We start from the raw sequence: 20,210 nt of genomic DNA on the forward strand, positions 1-20,210 counted from the left end.
TAACAGTACCTGTACTTGTTCGACATAAATATTTCTTTATATAGTTCAGATGTAAAAAAAAATCGGCTTTAAAATCAGCACTCTAAAAAATGAAACGTTGTATTCAGAGAGAGATTACTTTTCTCTTTCGGGTCAGCTGCGTGTCGTTTGTCGTGACTGCGTTTTATCATTCGATGCTTCGAAGCTTTCTTCGTGATTCGACCAAGTTTCGAGACCGAAAGTACTTTCCTTATACCAGATAAATTGAGACTTTTTGCGATAATCGATTCTTTCGTTATAAGAAAACATAAGGGGCGGAAGTACGTACTCTTATCTACTTTGCTACGTTCTCTCAAGTGCTGATTACAACACATTCTATGTTTAAATGGAAAATATTTGATTGGAGCGACTTTTCTGTTAAATTGTGTTAGGTGCTTTCAAGGATTTTTTATTTAATTATATTCATAATCTTATATTACTCTAATAATTTATAATGGTGTAAAAAGTCCTTGTATCGAAATTTCAAAGAATTTCTTATAATTAGTACATGTTACAAATGATCAATCACTGTACAAGATCATTTTTCATTTAACGTTACATTGTTAGCTAATCTCACTGATTATATTCAACAGCGGTTCTCAACTAGTGTGCGGATGATTTGTGCAATATACATTATAACAATTTTAATATTGTTTGAGTTTACTCTACTTTTCTTGGTACAATTAGAGATATAAAAATTAGAGATAAAGATTGTTTTAAAAAATGTCAAAAGATATTTCGAGATTAAATTCTTAATACAATTGATAACAATATCAATTTTTAATAATGATTTTTTAATTAACATATTTGAACACAATTTGTTTGCTTCCACAGAAATTGTTGCAACAACAATTTGTTCGCTTTGTTCAAAACACAGTTAGAGTCGCTTTCGCACTTAAGGATCCTATGCTTCCACCTATCAGCATATTTACCGTTGTTTCAAACATAATAGGATCCTTAATTCACACTTGTCGGCAAGTGCTTTCATCCTCACTAATCAACACAGAAAATACTCAAAAGCATCACCTGGGAGTCAAGATATTTAACTCTCGCAATAACAAAAGAAATTAAATGGACAAACATAAAATACCGTGAAAATCCATCGTCTTCAAAGTTATCACAAAACATTATAAAACTATCTTTTAAAAATAATTCTCAACGCATAAAACAACTAAAAATCAAGGAAAAGAAAAGTGAAGAAAGAAAATCACTTCGAAATTCACACTCATTCCACAATAAAAGGTTCTCCATAATCCGAGCTCTCTCGGTGAGTGGAGGAAAATGAAAATCGGTGAAGTTATCTAAACCATCTACCATCCGTTTCTTTTTTTAAGTTCCGTCAGATTCGTTTGCGGGACGATCGTCGAGCCTAAGCCCACTCTTTCTCTTTCTGTTCTATATTTTTTCTATTCTTCATTTGTCTATTCTGTCGTAAAGCGTAACGAAGGTAGGGGTTGTCCATCGTGATCCGACGTCCGCGTTCGCCGATGGTCGGATCCGCGTATAAGTAACCGGTGAATTTTCCTTAGGCGGCTGGCGGACGAGGACGACGAATTGTCGGAGGTTCAACCGGACGCGGTGCCGCCGGAAGTACGCGAATGGCTCGCTTCGACGTTCACGAGGCAGCTGGCAACCACCAGACGAAAGGCGGACGAGAAACCCAAGTTCCGCTCGGTCGCGCACGCCATCAGGGCAGGGATCTTCGTAGATCGGATTTACAGACGGGTCACCAATACCGCGTTGATGCAGTTCCCCCAAGAAGTGGTTAAAGTGCTTAAGGTACCACGGTGATGGCACTTCTCCGACGCGCTTCAAGTTTGCATGATCGATCGGAAAATAAAGAAAATTATGATAGACATTCTTGATAACACTTCTGTTCGATAAAAGTATATTTATTTAATATTTTGTGAAGGGATACACGATTATAGCTCGGTTATTCCCAACGTGGGGAAAACACAAAGTTGCAACACTGATTTTTCATAAGTGAATAGAAGGAAATATAGAGGGTGTGGTAATCCCTTGAGGGGGTAATTCATAGTCAAATATTTCAAGTATACACTATTATCTACAAATAAGGGTGGGAAAGTCCTCTTTCTTCATGTTAAATTTATCAGAGCATTTTTGTGCATTACCACCCTTCCCGAAAGGGTACCTCAGAGCCGTAATTTTATTCTTTCAATGAATTTCATTTGAATTCTTGAATAACGATGGCTACATAAAATAGAGAGATATCAATCGTAGGTCATTGAAAAGTTATTAATTTGTCATGAAAAATTATAACCAAAGGCTGATTATTGGTAGACTCATACTACTAGATTTGCCGTTGATGTACTATTTTCAAGAAAAATGTCGAATTTTCATAAAGTAAATAATATTTCAAACGGTAAATTACCGTCGTTATAAGCTCGTGTCATTGATCTTAAACTTACGTTCTCATTCAAGACCCTGGATGACTGGTCGTTCGACGTGTTTTCATTAAGCGAAGCCGCAATGGGAGCACCGGTTAAATACCTCGGTTACGATCTGCTAAATCGATACGGCATGATCCACAAATTCAAAGTTCCCCCTGCGGTTTTGGAATGCTTTCTGGGAAGAGTCGAGGAGGGTTACTGCAGACATCGAAATCCGTATCACAACAATCTGCATGCTGCAGACGTTGCCCAAACTATGCACTATATTTTGTGTCAAACAGGATTAATGGTAAGTTTCAGATGAAATGTGACAATTTTAAAGAATACTGGTAATACAATTTAATTGTTTAAATGATCACAATAGATATTAATACCTCTTTCATAGAAAAGATTAATCCTTCGTTGCATTGTCTTTTCCAATTTTCCACTCTTGTAAGTAATAATGATAAGAAAATGAAAATTCAAAACAATCTTTTTTTAGAAGTAGAAATTTGATGTAAATTTCGATTTTCATAATGCTTATGTTAGGATTTATCTCTTGAGGAAATTGCTCATTCGCTATAGATTATAAGCACATGCTTTCAACCCTCGAACGGCGGACCATGAAGAGAGTTCCAATTTTAATTAAATTTTGTTTTTCATATTTTCATTTTCTAAATTTTACATCATTCTTTTAAAAATTATTCTTCCAATATACGAAACCTTTTCGTTTAAAAATCAATAGATTTAACTTTAGGTTAATATCCTCGATTAGGTACATGTTGTAAGTTTTGATCACGATTGACCCAAACTCCACTGTTCAAGGGTTAAGCGACGCAATGTTTGCTCGTTACAGAATTGGTTGACCGATCTGGAGATTTTCGCCACCCTGGTGGCGGCGATTATTCACGATTACGAGCACACTGGGACCACAAACAATTTCCATGTAATGTCCGGTAGCGAAACAGCACTCCTCTACAATGACCGAGCTGTTCTGGAAAATCACCACATCTCCGCGAGCTTCCGGTATGTACGGTTCAAAAGGTCACTACCTATCGAACTCCCACGAATTGATCGAAACGAGCTCGAAATAAAGAATTCCTACCTACCTTCAATTAAAAACAACTTTTTTTTTTAGTTTGCAAAGCTTCTTGTTTGACGAGAGAGCAATAAAAATCAATAGAAAACGTGGAGCTCAAAATACTCGTTTTTTTTTTAGGTTTTTTTTTTTTTTTAATCCTTGGTTGTATTGGATGTAAACGGTATTTTATTTTTACTGAATTGTACGGTTTATCTGAATTGTACGTTTCGTGGCGTATTCGTATTTTTGTATTATTTCAAACAAAAATCGAATGATTGGAAAAATGAAAAGGTAAGAAAATTAAAAGCTTCAGAGAAATTGAATTGATAATTTGAAATAGCAAGCTGATGTACTTAATTAATAAACAAATGAATACCCCTTATAAGTATATTAACCATGACTGGCGAATTTACAAAGTTCGAGATTTTTTCAGGATATTAAAGGAGGACGAATGTAACATACTGCAAAACTTATCGAAAGAGGAATTCCGTGAATTTCGTTCGTTGGTGATCGATATGGTCCTCGCGACGGACATGAGCTTCCATTTTCAACAACTAAAGAACATGAAGAACATCCTAAGCTTGGCGGAGCCAAGCGTCGACAAGAGCAAAGCTGTCAGTCTGGTTCTTCACTGCTGTGATATTTCTCATCCGGCCAAGAGATGGGATCTCCACCACAGGTATTTCCCGAAAATATTACTAAACCGGATACATTCATATTTAATTCAACCCCTTCACTATAGCTGCTAACGTAAACTAAATTAGTTATTTGATATAAAAAAGAAGGTACGAATATAAGGTAGGATAAAAATACGAGGTGCGATTTTTCCAGAATAATCCAGAAAAAATTAGCATCAACATTATTCCGCCTTGACTTATAGTCATTCTTAGTAGCGAAAGGGTTAACCTTTTGACTAATAATTTTCTCAGCAATCACGTCTGTTGTAATTATGGTCTTCGTTTTAGAGATATAAACAGATCAACGAAGTACATAAAACCTTTATCTGATATACAGATGGACCATGCAGCTACTGGAAGAGTTCTTCCGACAGGGTGACAAGGAGAAGACTCTGGGATTACCGTTCTCTCCGTTATGCGATCGCAACAATACTCTTGTGGCTGAATCGCAAATAGGATTCATAGAATTTATCGTCGAACCCAGCATGCAGGTGTGCAGCGATATGCTGGAAACGGTCCTCGTTCCATTGTCACAAAACGTTAAAGAGAGCGTGGATGAGTCCAACAACGGTAAGTAAACCTCTAAGTCTAACGTTAAGTTATACTATCGCAGTAGAATAAATGGTATTTCACAAAGTTTCTATATAAATGAATTTGCATTCCAATTTCATGTTGCAAAATAGAAAACTTCGAAAGGAATTTGATTTTGTTCATCTCCTCTTGGTAATTCAAGCGTTAAATAACTAATTCTAGAGTAGTTAATCGTAAAAAAAGAAAAATCATGAGGCAAGAAGTTAAAGCGCTTCAAGTAGAGAGGATATTTAAACGATGAATAATCTACAGGATCAGCGGCTGAAAGCAGGAGGATTAAGATCGGTAAGCCATGGATTCCTTGTCTCGCGGAGAACAAGAGCATTTGGAAGGAACAAGCTGTTCGAGGTACGTACGTGTTTAAAATAGATGTAGAAGATCATTGAAAGTTTGAACATCGATTATTAACCCATTAGAGAATTTAGTATTACCAAATTCTTATGATATTCCAATTATCGTAATGTGTACAGTATCGCCCACAGTAGGCTTCTAAAAACCTTAAGTTTTACCGTATTAATATTGAAAGTAATTTAGAAAAAGTAACATCATTTTTTATTCTTAGATACCATAAAATTTACTATATAAATTAAAAGTACGATTAACAAAGTAAATATTAATTCATATTATGTGCAAGTGATGGGGAATCACAGGGCTATATAAGTATATGGGGCCTCTTCCATACATTGTTATTTTCCTTGAGACCATCCCCGGGGTGGATTATTATCAATTCAATTCTATTTAAATTCTTGCTTAATTTATTCTTCTTCTAACTTCACTAATTGACGAACACCGTTGAGTACTGTTCCTAACTTTTATGTAGATGAATTTTATGATCATTATAATGTAAGAATGTTCATCCGTTTGATTTATAGATGCTGAAGCAAGAGCACAGAAAGAGCAAGAGCAGAAGGCGAGCGATAACCGTGAGGATGGCGACACGTCACAAGCGGCACCTGAGGAATGAAAAATGCGGCGAGCCGTGTTGTTTTTCAGGAATATATGTAATTTTAGGCTACGAAGCCCGTCAAAACATTGAAGATCACTATTGAACCGGCTGGTTGATTTCTTTGGACACTAGCGTATCTAAAATTATAGATACACTTCTAGGAATATTTATACCGTTTCTTTATCACTTCACACGGACCGTATCGACAAAGAAAGTCCGTATCTCTACAACCCGTGATGTCTCGTTGCAACAGATATAACAAAATATTAATTAACAACAAAATTAAGATCAACCTTCTTCAAGGTATTCATTTTAAAGCTTGCTTTACCTCGTCAGCAACAAACTCTCGATTCGCTCAAAATAATCAGCAAAATGTAAAAATGATAAAACTATTTTTATTCGATAATAAAAATAATTTACTATTTAGTAAAAAATAACCGGGCTCCCAGCATTCGCGTAGCCTAAAATTACCAGTGTCTGCGACAGACAGTGAAAATCGAGCGCACTTAACAAACACACACATACACGGAACAAAGAAATCATTAAACGTACTTAGAGAGCACAATTATTCGTTCGCAATCAAGTGCTGACAAGTGTGAGAGGACACTACGTTAATGTTAACGGAATTTCCACGGCGTTCCGCTATTTGAACGCTGTTCTTATCCGTACCTGTTTTTTCTTACAATTAGTGTATAACTACGAGCATACATTATTTCATAGGAACGAAGACTTTCATCTTTGACGAAGCATCCAGGAGATATGACGCGATCAATTTATTCTATTGCTTTCATTCATCGCGGAACAATAATCAAAATTTCCATTTTCTTAGCTTTCCAAATCTGAAGCAGTAAAAAAAAGACAGAGTTTAAGAATTATTATCATAGAATAATAAGATATACTTTATATTGCAACTTTGGAAAAGTAGAAATGTTACAAAATAGCAGAGTTATTCTGTTAGAATGTAAAATTCAATTTTCGATGGTATACTTCCTGAAATGTTATTAACAAGCAACTATGCTTATACATTTATACTATTTGCTTTTACAGTCTTTTTTCTAACGTCATACGATAAGAATTAATTAAATGTTGTAGCCTGAAAATTGATAGACGCAGCTGACTGTCGCACAAGTATCGAGCTCGAAGTTTCTTTCGAATCGAGAAATTCGACTTTTCCTTTCGAAAAAGTACTGTGAAGTTGAAGTTGAAAGTCTTCCTGTTGCGCCAAGCCCTAATCTCAACGCGGTCGCGCGATAGAAACGGATTTCCGCAAGAAGAAGGAAGCTTACACGTGCTTTCTTGATACCGTGACCGATTGCTGGTTGATAAAAGAGAAAGGGCAAAAGTCGCTTCTTCGACAGTCCGATTTCTTCGATTTGATTCATTCAAAAAAGTTTCATCCTCGAAAGTTTTCGGCGGACGCACGTGATTCGATTGGTCGCTGTTTCAATTCAATTTGCAAAACGGTATCCTCCGTAATATCGTTCATCGAGACTTTTCTCAGATCGCTAAGAAAGGTCGAGTTAACGTCGTTAAAGGACGAGAACCTTTGAGACATGATTCTGAAACGGTTATTGGATTAGTGGAAAATAAGTGGATATATTCTTTGAAAACATCTTTAAGAATATTTTTACCTATTTTCAGATAAAAATTCATCGGAATGGAGATATATTTTTTAATAAGTTTGCCGAGCTACTTTTTTAAATGATTATAAAGTTTGTATTTAATTAAGAAATTTGTTGAAATATCTAATAATTTCTTAATCAAACATTCCGTTTATGTGAGATATACTCATTTTTATTGAAAGTGCTTACAGAAAATATCATTTTCTGTGAAATTTTAAAATATACTTATTCAAATAAAATTTGAAAAGTGTGTATAAGTATATTCTAACGTTAAAATTTCTCAATTTCCAACGATAACTTAAATGTAAATAAACTATTTAAACACTTCAAAGGAGAAAAGATGTTCTCCAAGAATTTTCGAAAGTATATATACATTCAACCTCGATAGCCAGGAAACGAAAAAGGAAAGGGTGCTGATTTAGAAGTTTCCAATCGAATCAGCGATCAAAAGAACGAACAAGTGACACTGAATCAGGAAAAATCGGGCCCAAATAAGCAGTGAGGGTTAGTTCCCCAGAGGTGTAACGTCACTGTACATACTTACGTTAGAAGTGTATTCGTATACACGTAAAGGTGCAGCTTTAATGTATGTAAATGTAAAATGTAAAATGGGATATCATTAGAGTTTACTTCGACGTGCGCTACATTTCGTCCACATGTACATACATAAGTGGAAGAAAGTCGGGTCCTTGTGTATCGATGTATCATCCTGAACGAAAGACGTCGATAAAAAAAAAAAAAAAAAATTAACGCAAACGCAAATGGATATCACAAACGTGTCAAGTTTGACCAATTGACATAACATATCGGAGAATTGCTTTATAAATGGGTATTGATCGATTGAAAGAAAGAATTGAATTTATACGACGTCTTTTCGTGCTCAACTTCTACCGATGACATGTAAATCCTTCAATCAGGGCTCGTAGTCTTCTTCAGAAAACGATGTATTCGTGTAAAATTGCAAGGGATAGGACGTGGAAGCGTTATCTTGAAAATGATATATTATATCGTCATAGAGAATGTATAGAATAATGTCTCTAGCTCGAGGGTTAAACATATCCGTCCTGTATTTATTTTTCTTTCTCTCCTTGTCCTGTTTTATTGGCCCGCGATTGGATGTTCTTTGTTACTGTGAAATTTTAAGTAAATACGTTAACCCTTGAACTGACCAGGTCAATTGTGACCCAAACGTAGAACCTTCCTATATCGGAAATTCTATAATATTTAAAGAAACAGTATAAAATTTAGAAAATGAATTGTAAATTAAATTGATGTCATAAATTATACGTTGAGTTAGCAAAGACTTCGCTTCGTAATTGATTAAGAAAATGTTAGGAACTTCGCGATACACAGAACACCCATTCAGCGTTCCAAGAACCAGCGTACCTTGCTTAAGTGCGAGTATATTAATTGTATATAAAAATTGTAAACGGGATCTGTTGCCTGTTCGCAACGCGGAGAAACGTTCGCATATTTTCTCTCAAGCCAAGACTGTATGTACACGAGATTTGAATTCAAGAGGCAAGGAAACTCGCACTTACCTATTCATTTCCTTCAATTATGTATCCACCAAAAAAACATTGAGAATCATTAAAAGGTAGTAATTTATTGAATATAAGTCTAATTTGGATGATAAAAATAATGTAACATTATAATAGACGTAGATATTTCAAAAAAGAAATAATCAAAATTTACAATGCATAATAAATAAGGGTGTGAAGCTATCCGATCAGTGTTGGATCGGGAATTCGGTTCGAATTCATATGAATTTGTTCGAGTACCCGTCATTTCGGCACTCGAAATTCAACTACATTCGATTATGCAGAATAACATATATGAAAACACTTCCAACTTAAAAATCCAAGGTAAGTCTGAAAAATCATGCCCCAAACGCGGTGTCTAAATTTCGAACTGAATTTCTGATCCGAAGCGATTTCGAGTCCCAAGTTAATATTTGGGTCCCAAAATTACGGGTACCCGTACAAATTCATGAACAGGATAAACTTTCGAGGTTTGGCCCGACTCGACCCGGTAATTACCCGCTCCAATTCGGTGCTCGCATTTCAGAGTAGCCGTACACTCATAATAACGAAGCGTCTTCATACAGAAATCAACATTTTTTGAAATAGAATGTTTTCTCAGTCGACTTATATCAATATTCTTCTTTCTGCACCTGGGAAACATTTGAACAAGTAATCTCTTTGTTCCTTTGGTGGATCCGTATATTTACGCTTCGCGCTGATGTTCGTCATCAACGAACACGCTTGCCATTATTACGTTACGTGCTCGACACGAGTTCGTTTTCCTTCCTGCAGCGGACGAGGGGCCAAAACGCGTGATAGAATACTAAAAACAGTACACTTGAATCGTGCTCGTACTAAGAGAGTAATATTTCGATAAAAAAAGCGCGAGCGAACACGTAGACGATTAATCGTTGGTTTCGATTACGTTGAGATCGTTGAACAATAACCCCATGATCATGCTGCAATTATTGGGTATAATCGTGAAATACGAGGCTCAGATTTGAAAGTATTAAATGCAGATGCAAGAAATCGATTTGCACTTCCTTTGCTACAAATTTGTTAATAGGCTTTTAAGAATCAATTAACAAACCTATGATTGCTATTAATTTACGTATGACTCATAAAGAAAGTCTTCCAGCTTGAAGATTTTAATTTTTAGAAAATTTTGTGGAATTGTAGAAAACATCAAGTATACAAGTTAGGATTTTGTTTTTTCGTCGAAATTCAGGCTAAAAAGGTGAATCTCTTCCTTGAAGCATGCCAAATTAATTAACAAACTTATTTTGTTTGCGCAAGTGCATAAATGAATGTTTAATGTCTCAAGTGGTAATCAACGTGATAATCATGCAAATCTTTTCACGCTTAATATTTAAAATTTCCAGAGAAGCAAATTTTCTTCAGCAAAGTCTGCGTTTTCGCTCGCGTCCTTAATTTTTACCCTTAAATTCTCTTCAATGAAATACTGGCCTTTCCTTGTAGAACAGAAAATTATACATATGAATCGAGATAATGCGACTAAAGAAAAGACGGGTGCAAGATTCTCGATCCATATCGACCATTGTAACGCTTCGCTCTAGGTGTACCTAGGAAAATAAAAAAGAAAAATGAAAAGCACGATAAATGATCAATATAATCGATACGCGATTACATCGTGGCTCGATCGATATTACGTGACACAGAGGCTTCGGACGAAACAATACTCGACCAATAATCGTAAGATAGGTTCACACCGAGAAGCACCCATCTCACTGACGTGCAAACACTTACTTACACGTACAAACACCCCTTTAATCCTCTAAGAATTGTACGACTTTTCACTTTTTATTCGTCGTCGAGACTGGTTGAACAACTATGTACCGCGTGACTAGGAATCGAACGTGTGTACACCTAGGATTTTTCCTTCATTTTTATTTCTCTCGAATTCCTTTATTCGACCAGAAACGTTCGTTTATCGGCACAATTTATTGCAACAGGTGTGTACATAATCAAGTAAACTTCAGCACCATGTCCGTTTGATGTGATGTAATTAAGTAACGACGTAATGATGACAAAGAACGGGAGAATATATATTAATATAAATACAGATATGAAGTATAAATACATCTCGTCTATAATTAGTATTGTATTCTGCATAAATTTACCGAGAAATAAAAAATACTCGATTAGTTATTGTCGTTTCGATTGCACCGTACCTTTAATTCATTCTGAAACGGCGAACCATGGAGAGAGCCACAATTTTAATTTAATTTTATATTTCATAATATTTTCACTTTCTAAATTTTACTTCACACTAAAAAAAGAAGTAGAATCAATGACTACCCCTGTTTTCAAGGGGTTTTGAATTTGTGCCTTGAAAACAAACGCCATCTGCTCTATCCTAATATAAAAATGTGAAACACTTCGCACTGCAACAGCCTAATGCACGTTGATGGTAATAGCAGATTGCTTCGATACCAAAGACTACATCCATTACTCACTGTCAGTCACTGTCTCTTGCTCAGCCTTGCCATATTATAGCAACAAGAGGAGCAGCAAGGAGAGGTTGATATGACAGCTTCACCACCTAAAACCTGTGGGACCGTCAGGGCCCCTGGCGTCAAGAATAGGGGCTCTAAAGGTATATAGAAGCCAGCACCGAGTGCAAGCCCTCGAGCCACATTTGTAATGTCGCTCTTTTACCATTAACCGGTACATTACTAACTGTCAGTAACATGCTCACCTTTCCTTCATTTCTATCATATCGACGTAACCTTGTACAGCAAGAAAGGTAAAAGAGAAATTGTATTGATCGCAGGAAACGCATGCGTATGTGATAATCGGATCACATGTGGAAGGGTAACGCGACTGAACGAACAATCAGTGGAAGCAACTGTGTTACGGTTCGGAGGTTTAAGTAGTCGCGGTCGTCGTAGCAGACGTTCGTGGTCAGACACGTGTTTCCCAGTGATCGTGACAAAAATCGTATCAGAACAAGCCTCATCATTCGCTTCACCGAACGGTGAACACATTTCTTTAATTAATTAATTAATGAAACGCTAGATAAACATATCGTTGATGTAATGACAACATTCTGGATAGAATGAATGATTGAAATTCAAAGGTAAACTTCAAATTTGTTTGTTAATTAAACGTGGAAAATTAATTGTACATGTGATTTGCTGAACGTATTTATTTTTATTTTTATTTTATGTGGATTGAATAATTCATTATTGAAATTGAAGGAAAAGTTGAATTAAATTATTCTTCTTTGATGTAGTTGGGAAATATTGATGTTTATATGATTGTTCGAATGTATATGAAGGATTTGGTAAATTGTTCATCGGTGTTCACAAATGTGGAATCATAAATTAAGCAACGACCCGTATGGTGCAGAATAGCGCGGTATAGATAAAGCTGCATTGCGGTGATGTTCTACTGGAGTATATTCTTCGACGTGTTTTCATGCAGCTATGAAATCCTACGATCGTTTATTTCTCAATACAATCGCGTTTAACGTATCGCGTTGATGTTAAATCGATTTACGATTTTTTCGTACCGTTCAATCGATACTCATCAGTCCACGCAGTCCTATCGAAATCGAAACAATTTACTGTAACGACTATTGAAGTGCTTTCGATTCTGTCATGAATTTTCAAATTATAAGAAATTAAAATATTGTACAATCTTTTTTTATTATTAATCGCTGGTGGTAGAAATCCTTCAAGGTTACCTGTTGTCAATACATCACACGAGTATTATCCCTTGTTATATTTCATTATTTGGCACGAGGGAATTTTTAACAATTTCAAATTTTAATATATAGTGATCTTTATTCCAGTGACTTTTAATTCACATTGAAATGAAAAAAAGTTTTTAATTTGTACTTTTACAAATTAATTACAAAATTAATTTTTTTGTAATTAAGTTTGTAATTTTTGTACAGTGGAGTCTGGGTTAATTAAGACCTAAACTTGCAAAACATATACAAAGATATTAACCTAAAGTTAAATACATAATTTTTAAACGAAAGAGTTGCATATCCTAGAAAAATTATTTTCAGAGCGACAGGAAAATATGAAAATTAAATTAAAATTGGAGCTCTCTTCATGGTCTCCATGGTCTCTCTATATCCGAGCGATAACTCCAACATTGTTATGCAAATAATTAACATTTTTTACTTTATTTCTACTTAATTTTTAAAATCGTGTTATTATAATAATGATCGGAGTTTGTAAGTTATGAAAAAAAAGGGGGACATCGATTGAAACATTCGTCAAATTGCATCGTTTAGACTTGCAGTGACCTTGGCATGGTTGTTGCACTATATTGCATTCGTTTCTAGCCCAGCAATTTCTACTGCCAGTTTAATTTCAAATTCTTACGGCATCGAACCTCCGATGGAGATGTTGGCGCAATCGATGATCCATTTCTGGCGATTCTGGCGGTTCCCTTTGATGTTTTTGACACATCCTGCCTAAAAAAAACCTTTCTCGAATGGGCTGTCGCTGTCAAAGATGTAGCCGTAAATAAAAAGGATATTGTTAAAAGAATAATTTTTGTGAACAGTAACTTACATAGGATTTTTGGAATGAGTGTTAACCTTATGGAATTATTATCATAGTCGGTGTCAGTAATTAATTACAAATTTATCCATCACACAGGCCCAAAGGCTATCAGCCATTCGAGGGCCTTTTTTGTTCATAAACTTGCTTGAAAAATTGAAATTCATTCTAAGTAGATTAAATAACACAATCGTAAAGAAGAAGGGCAACGGTACAAAAAAATTCTTTTAATAGAGCTCCCTGGAAAGTAAGGCCTAGGGTCTCTTCTTAATCTGGCACTGCCATTGTGTTATACTCTTTTTTTTAAATAATTTCAATAAATTGTACAGTATCTCATCAGAGTTATAATCAAATTTAGTAGATTTGATAAATCATTACGGTAACACAAATTAATGTGCGAGTTCGAATAACTAGAAATCATGAAACATTCATTCATGTATTTATAGAGAGCTGAATTACCCAACTTAGTTTCCGCGTGTAATTTACAACAGAATCAGCTATCTTAAAGGACGTCCGCAATTATTCCGTATCACAACCGGTAACCATAAGTCTCGTTCACTATGTGCACATAGTGTTCCACATAACCGTATGATTTCGAGCTGAATGGAGATCGTAGGAAATAGCCACAAATGATGCTGAATTACTTCATACAAATTTAAACAAAAAATTGAAGCATTTACGTATAAGTATTTTAATACTTTACTTTTACACGAACTGCAAATGTAAATATATGCAGTTATCCATAAATGTCAAATATTGATATTTTGCTTTGCGACATTTCCTCTTGCCTCCTTCTAAAGCTACAAAGTGATTTATTTGCGTGGGACACTCAATATACACACAATGGACGATAACAGTAACGAGGCGGTAGATTATTAGCAAGGTAGGCATCAGCATAAATATTAAAGGTTACATTATGTCACGCACCTGATGTTAAAGAGGAGAGATACAAGTTTACTTAGAAACAAAATTACCATTTACTGTGTTTACGTGTAACTTCTGACCCCTTGTGTATTTCCGGCGTTCAAAATTAGATAAAAATTTCTAATCATCGATGGCCCTATTGGTTGATAAACCTGATTTCAAAATTGAAATTTAGTTTGAATAAAATTTAATATTTAGTCGTGAAGAAAAAGGGCAATATTAAAAATAATTTCATTCATATTTCTTCGTTGGAAAGTGGGACCCGGGGCTATAGCTTTCCTTAATCCGTCGTTGTCCCTATTACTTTTTTTCATACGTACAATAAATTACAGAAGCATTTGTAACACCTCAATCGTTGACTTTTTCAGTTTGTATTTTTTTTTTTTTAAAGAAATATAGAAACACTTAACTATGGGGGTATATTTTACATATGAAGATATAAAGACACATTTATCATCCTTGTACCGATATGACTGATAAGATAATTTGCTATTCAAATACGCTAATGCTTTTCTTATGTTGCTGGTACTTACAGGTGTGCACTCATTCAGAATTCTTTAAACAGAAAAGTCGATAATATTATATAAAGTATATATTTCAAATCTGGTATTTTCTTGGATAAATAAGTTTTATCGTGAAACATTGTTAAAACATGTAAGACATTGTGTTCGATAACAATAAAACTATTGATGCATATTATAATTTAAGGTATGAATTCCTTGTGCGGAGGGTATTACGTAGTTTTGACATAATAAGGCGAACAGTTGTAACAAGAGAACTAGTTATTATATAATCGTATTGAAAAAAATGCTTGTAGAAAATTGTCGAAGAATTTTTGCTTTATTATATTGTTTATTTCCTTTTTTCTTAATTACAATTTAATTTTCTATAGAAGATTCAGTTCTTAAACACATAATATGCTAAAAATTCTAAAAAGCTATTATTAAATTTGTTAAATCTGTATAAAAATTATTAAATATTTTTTTCACAAAGTTTAGAATCAGTACCGATGTCATACCAACCGTCTCTCATTCCTGAGATATTAAAAAATTCCACACCTACGCAAAAATTTACTTTTCAGCTGTCCTTTATTGCGCTGCGTACGATGCTTCAATATTACACCACCTACACCTAAATGTCTTCACTGACCTACATACATTCGGAATACATTTTACGGAGCTTATCTGGAATGACTTTCTGACGAGTGATAAAGCGTACCTAATCCATTCATCATCCTATTTTTTAATAACATCTAACATTCTTTCTTTTCTAACGTTTTTTGTACATTTTTTTTTCAGGAGATGGTGGACGTAACAACAGCTCCGCCATCCACCGGTGGAGCAACTTTAATTGGACGCACCAGAGGTGCACTTAGATCCGTCAGATCTGCATTGGGGGGTAGTGGAGAGTATCTTCAGGGTCTGGGTAGTAGGATAGGATCCGCTTTAAGTAGTAGTTTAGAAGAGAGCGAATTGACCACGACCCCGTCGACACCGCCTTCTTCGCCACAAGCACTACCTCAGACAGATAAACCGGAAGAGCAGTTGGCTAGAAGAAAATTGAGGCTTCCAAGGTAATCGTCGTATACACCACAAATTTCTTATATTTGATAAAAGTTGCTTTTTGATAAAATTGCTAATTAAGTTGATGCAGTTTTGTATTTCGATGCATCAGCAAAACCAAACAACAACACTTCACCTTTTTTTTAAATATAACTCAACGTCTATGATTAATTCGCACAGATTTGGAGCTGGGATGTGTTACGAGGATTACGAAGCGATCGCTAGGCACAAATTAGAACGGCAGGGTAGCGCAAGTATGTCCAGGTGTATGAGGAAGTATCCTCCTGGCATGACTTACGAAGAAATAACTTCATCCAGAACAGTCGGAAAGAAAACGCAAGAGGATAAAATCGAGGATGATAACAGTCCCGATAGAGATAGTCAAGAGAGCATAGAACCTCTTCAGGAAAAGGATATCAAAGCTACAGGACCTGATCCTTTCGACAAATTGAATTACAGAGCAGGTGAGTTGTGACATAAATTGCTGATTTCATGAATTTTTATATAAATGTACTTTTTATACGATGTATGTACTTTTCTCAGTATGAATTCGTTGACTCAACAACTGATTTTTGCATCGCAACAGGTTTATTTTCGTGGGAACGTTTTTTACATAACGCATTTTGTTTCTTTTTACAACAAAGCAAGAGCCCCGACCCGCTATCAGACGGTCGTTTTTCGTTTAGGTAAATGAACGTTGATGTGAATGTACTGTGAACCATCACAGGTTCCCCCATCAATCCTGTATTCCAGTGATGGGCAACTGAGCCCGCCATGGTACATGGAAGGGCAAATGGTGTGTTTCGCTGATGGAGAGTCAATTTCTCTGTTTGAAAATTTGAAAATTGGAGTTTTTAAAGATTTGATATGTCTAAATTAAAAAATTTCCAATCTACTAAATTTGAAAGTTTTGTATTTCTAAATTTGGAACATTTCCAAGCAACTATCTATAAATGAAAAATTGAAAATAGGACAATTTGTAAATTTGTACCCTCCGCGCATTCCAGCTAGCATTTGATCTGCCCATCACTATTATATTCTTCCATTTATAGCGGCTGCTAAGTGCCACATTGTATATTAATTAACCACTTTTGCTCGAGTCTATGTTCCTATATTAAAAGCACCCTGTTCACTATATGTACTTACTTTAAATGTAAAACCTGAAACACCAAGCTCCTTTCTTAATATGTGTGTATAGAACCTAAGAATTCCTCATAGTACGATAGAATCGTTGTTCCCATTGGTATATATTGTATTTAAATAATAAGATTAGACATGTGTGTATGGTGTTTAAGCAACATACTTAACGTGTCATACACACCAGTTTGAAGTATTGTTTAGGTGAATAGTAGATACAGACAGAATATTGGGGGAGTGTTTCCTGTAGAATATTATTTCAGACATGCAACCATGCAGCAGCGATTCGATGAGCGATCAGGATGGTTACGGGCCTAGCACCAGTCTGGATTCGAACATGGATGGTCGTAGATTATGGCAAAGATCAGGTAAAAATATTTTTACTTTCCAAAATGTATTCATAGTTTTTGCGAAATTTATTCATTATTCAGGCTCGTCAGGATCTGGTCAATCTTGGGCTTCCAGTTTATCCGCAGACAGCATGTCTGAAGAATCCGCTGCGGATTTTATGAAAACCTTCGTGCCTCTTCTATTCGACGCTCCTAATAGCATTGATCAGGAGCAGAAAGCAAGTTTCGGTCAAATGGTTCTTGTACGTATTTATATTTACAGACTATTCGTGGGTCATGGTCGCGTTTACCACTAGACAAAGTAATCAATTCATTATTTAACTACTAATTAATTAATTAATTACGGCTGAATGAAATAAATAAATCCGCTGACTTTGACTTTTAAATTTAATTAAAAGTTCTGTAGCAATTACGATACTCTTATTATATTTTATCGCTCATTTTTGGTAAATGGTAATAAATTGTTTACCATTTTTATTTCTATACCTAATGGAAAATAAAATTACTTCTTTTATTTGGAATTTTCTAATGCATTCTTACTTCTCCCATTTTTATGTACCTATTAATAGGAAACTTATTAATTGATTTCACTATTTTGCAGACAGAATCTGGTAGAATATGGTTCTCCCGAGTGGTGAACGCGAGAAGAGCACGACCCTGTGTAACCGAAGAATCATTTTACTCTTTGGCGCAACATTTTGCGGTGGCCCTTTTCGAATGTCACGAAGCGGATGATTTTGCACCTGCTAAAAGTCTCATGAACATGTGTTTTACGTTTTATCACGAAGGTAAACATGTGCTTTATATCTTATCAATAGTATAACTTTTGAAAAGTAGAAAAATCGAAGGATGAAAGTTGTAGAAAATTTAACTTAATTTTATTATTTTTATTTATTTTATTTAATTAATTACATTTAATTCGCTGAAGGACTTGCAAACTTAAGTTTTATGTTAAAATAAAGGGATCCTGCTTTTGTTTCACCATGAAATTAAACGAGAAATTTTAACGCGATTTTTATATAAAAATTAGTCGAAGTACCGGGATTGGAACCATACCGCGAGTATTTGTACACACATTTACGAGTTCAACCAATATGGACATCGATGAGGTTTTGGACCGCAGCTTTCTTCGATGCAGTTCAATGTGAACGAGCCTCGAGACCAGTTCCTCCGAGACCAAAATCCTTGGATCAGGAAGCTATTGCCATAGAAGATCGTAAATTCCAAGCTAACATTGTATTTGGACAATTAGGGTGAGTACCATAGGAATGCGAGAACCCGAAAGTATTAGATCGGATCGGTATAGACATGGGAGAACTAGAATATTTCGGATACCCGAACATGTTTTATAATAACCTTAGGATAATTTTGGTAATACTAAACTGTTTCTTATTTTCAGGACATTCACATGTAATATGCATGCATTTGGCCTCTCTCGTACTCTGTGCCTAGAATTTCTTAGGAAGCAGTGCGTAATTGCAAATTTGACGAAAGGTAAATTCAGTAAATAACAAATTTTTGAATAATAATACCTTTTTCTGCCTTCAAAATAAAATTTATTTTTATACCAGACTGATACCATTCTCAATAATATCATAGATATAACTCGCAATACTTCTTCTATTTTTTTTTTGGTTTTAATTAGTTGTAAATTTGTAAATTTGATTAAGTAATATTCATTTTTTAATAGTACTTTTATTTTCTAATTAATTTTAGAAAATGTTTCGAGATAAATTTAAAATGATACATTTTTCTTATTAGAAATGCAAATTGAAATAATTTTGTATAAAATTTTCTAATGTTTCAGAGCAGGAAAAAATGCTTCGCGACAATATTGAAAGGATGTTCGACGAAACAGAACCATGGCGGTAGGTTCGTTTAACTATGACCCAGCGATCTATGAAAAAAATGATTTTTGAAATATTTTCAACAGTCGCGAAGAAAGAGTATCGTGATGTTGTCAATTAAAGGAACATAACTCGATATGTGAAAGGAATTCCAGGGAAAAGAAGTCAATTTCAATGAAATAAGAGCACGGTTGTAATTCTATCGGATGCGACCGAATCAAAGAGAACTTCAGGCGCAAACCGTTCCTAAGCTTAATTAGACAAAATTGTGTAAATTTGAATCAATGAAATCGAATGTTTCTTACAACCAGTGATCCGAACAATTAACTACAATAAAACTCTATTTATTCATTGGCATCACTAGATACAAGCCAGGATGAGTCTGGTCCTTTTCAAAATGTGGACTGTCCTTCTCATCATTCTAAACTTTTAGAATTCTAAAATTCCAGAACATCAAAATTTAAAAATACCACGTTCTGAATTTCGAAATTCCATAATTTTAATATTTCAGAATTTTAAGATCCTACAGTTAAAAAATTTTGTAATTGTAGAATTAAGTGAATAAATGGAGTTCAAATAAATTAACTTGTTACATTGTTAATATTACAATCATGAAATTTCATGGTTTTAATTCTATTCGATCAATTTAGAAAATGTTCGATTAACCTTTCGAATTTCTTTGTTGTTTCTGATTACCCAACAAGATACTATGAATTTGCTTACCTTAATCAATGAGATTCTTGTGTCTCGATCCAATTGAAATGCTTTAAGCGTAAATGGACAATAAGTTATATGAAACGAGTATGCGAAATTAATACAGTAGAACTCTGTAAAATAAAATAAACAAATAAGACTTTTTGAGTTCAGAATAAATTATGCAGAGTGTATTCATACACCATTTTCCAGGATTTTCTCTCATTATTTTTCTGGTCCTGATTTATTCAAGTAAACAGAATTCTACTATAATAATTTTGCTGTGATAATCGACGTGGATAAATGTA

The 20,210-nt window shown here is 34.7% G+C and overlaps 2 protein-coding genes across 15 annotated transcripts in view; both read left to right on the forward strand.

Moving 5' to 3' along the window:
- The window catches only part of LOC117611927 (dual specificity calcium/calmodulin-dependent 3',5'-cyclic nucleotide phosphodiesterase 1), a 128,062-nt gene extending 119,987 nt beyond the window's left edge, over positions 1 to 8,075 (forward strand). For all 10 annotated transcript variants that reach the window (XM_034340436.2, XM_034340435.2, XM_076690702.1 and 7 more), the window contains 7 exons: positions 1,548 to 1,797; positions 2,461 to 2,718; positions 3,265 to 3,434; positions 3,923 to 4,168; positions 4,504 to 4,736; positions 5,010 to 5,105; positions 5,630 to 8,075. In XM_034340436.2, coding sequence (XP_034196327.1) covers positions 1,548 to 1,797; positions 2,461 to 2,718; positions 3,265 to 3,434; positions 3,923 to 4,168; positions 4,504 to 4,736; positions 5,010 to 5,105; positions 5,630 to 5,721 — 1,345 coding nt within the window. In that variant the 3' untranslated portion in view covers positions 5,722 to 8,075. The remainder of the gene's footprint in view (positions 1 to 1,547; positions 1,798 to 2,460; positions 2,719 to 3,264; positions 3,435 to 3,922; positions 4,169 to 4,503; positions 4,737 to 5,009; positions 5,106 to 5,629) is intronic.
- Positions 8,076 to 11,714: 3,639 nt separating this feature from the next.
- Positions 11,715 to 19,670, forward strand: LOC117611607 (uncharacterized protein KIAA0513). 5 transcript variants are annotated; one of them, XM_034339614.2, is made up of 11 exons: positions 11,715 to 11,846; positions 15,612 to 15,886; positions 16,056 to 16,339; positions 16,520 to 16,561; positions 17,276 to 17,380; positions 17,444 to 17,604; positions 17,964 to 18,150; positions 18,393 to 18,615; positions 18,762 to 18,856; positions 19,170 to 19,230; positions 19,296 to 19,670. In XM_034339614.2, the coding sequence occupies exons 2-11, from the start codon at positions 15,615 to 15,617 to the stop codon at positions 19,315 to 19,317; spliced, it is 1,452 nt and encodes a 483-aa protein (XP_034195505.1). In that variant the 5' UTR covers positions 11,715 to 11,846; positions 15,612 to 15,614; the 3' UTR covers positions 19,318 to 19,670. The 5 variants fall into 5 exon arrangements, with proteins under 5 accessions (XP_034195505.1, XP_034195504.1, XP_034195507.1 ...); XM_034339613.2 differs by having other exon boundaries at positions 11,718 to 11,948; XM_034339615.2 differs by having other exon boundaries at positions 11,721 to 11,846; positions 15,615 to 15,886.
- Positions 19,671 to 20,210: the final 540 nt, after the last annotated feature.

This window comes from Osmia lignaria, chromosome 10 (genome assembly GCF_051020975.1).
Source record: "Osmia lignaria lignaria isolate PbOS001 chromosome 10, iyOsmLign1, whole genome shotgun sequence".
Taxonomy (NCBI): domain Eukaryota; kingdom Metazoa; phylum Arthropoda; class Insecta; order Hymenoptera; family Megachilidae; genus Osmia; species Osmia lignaria.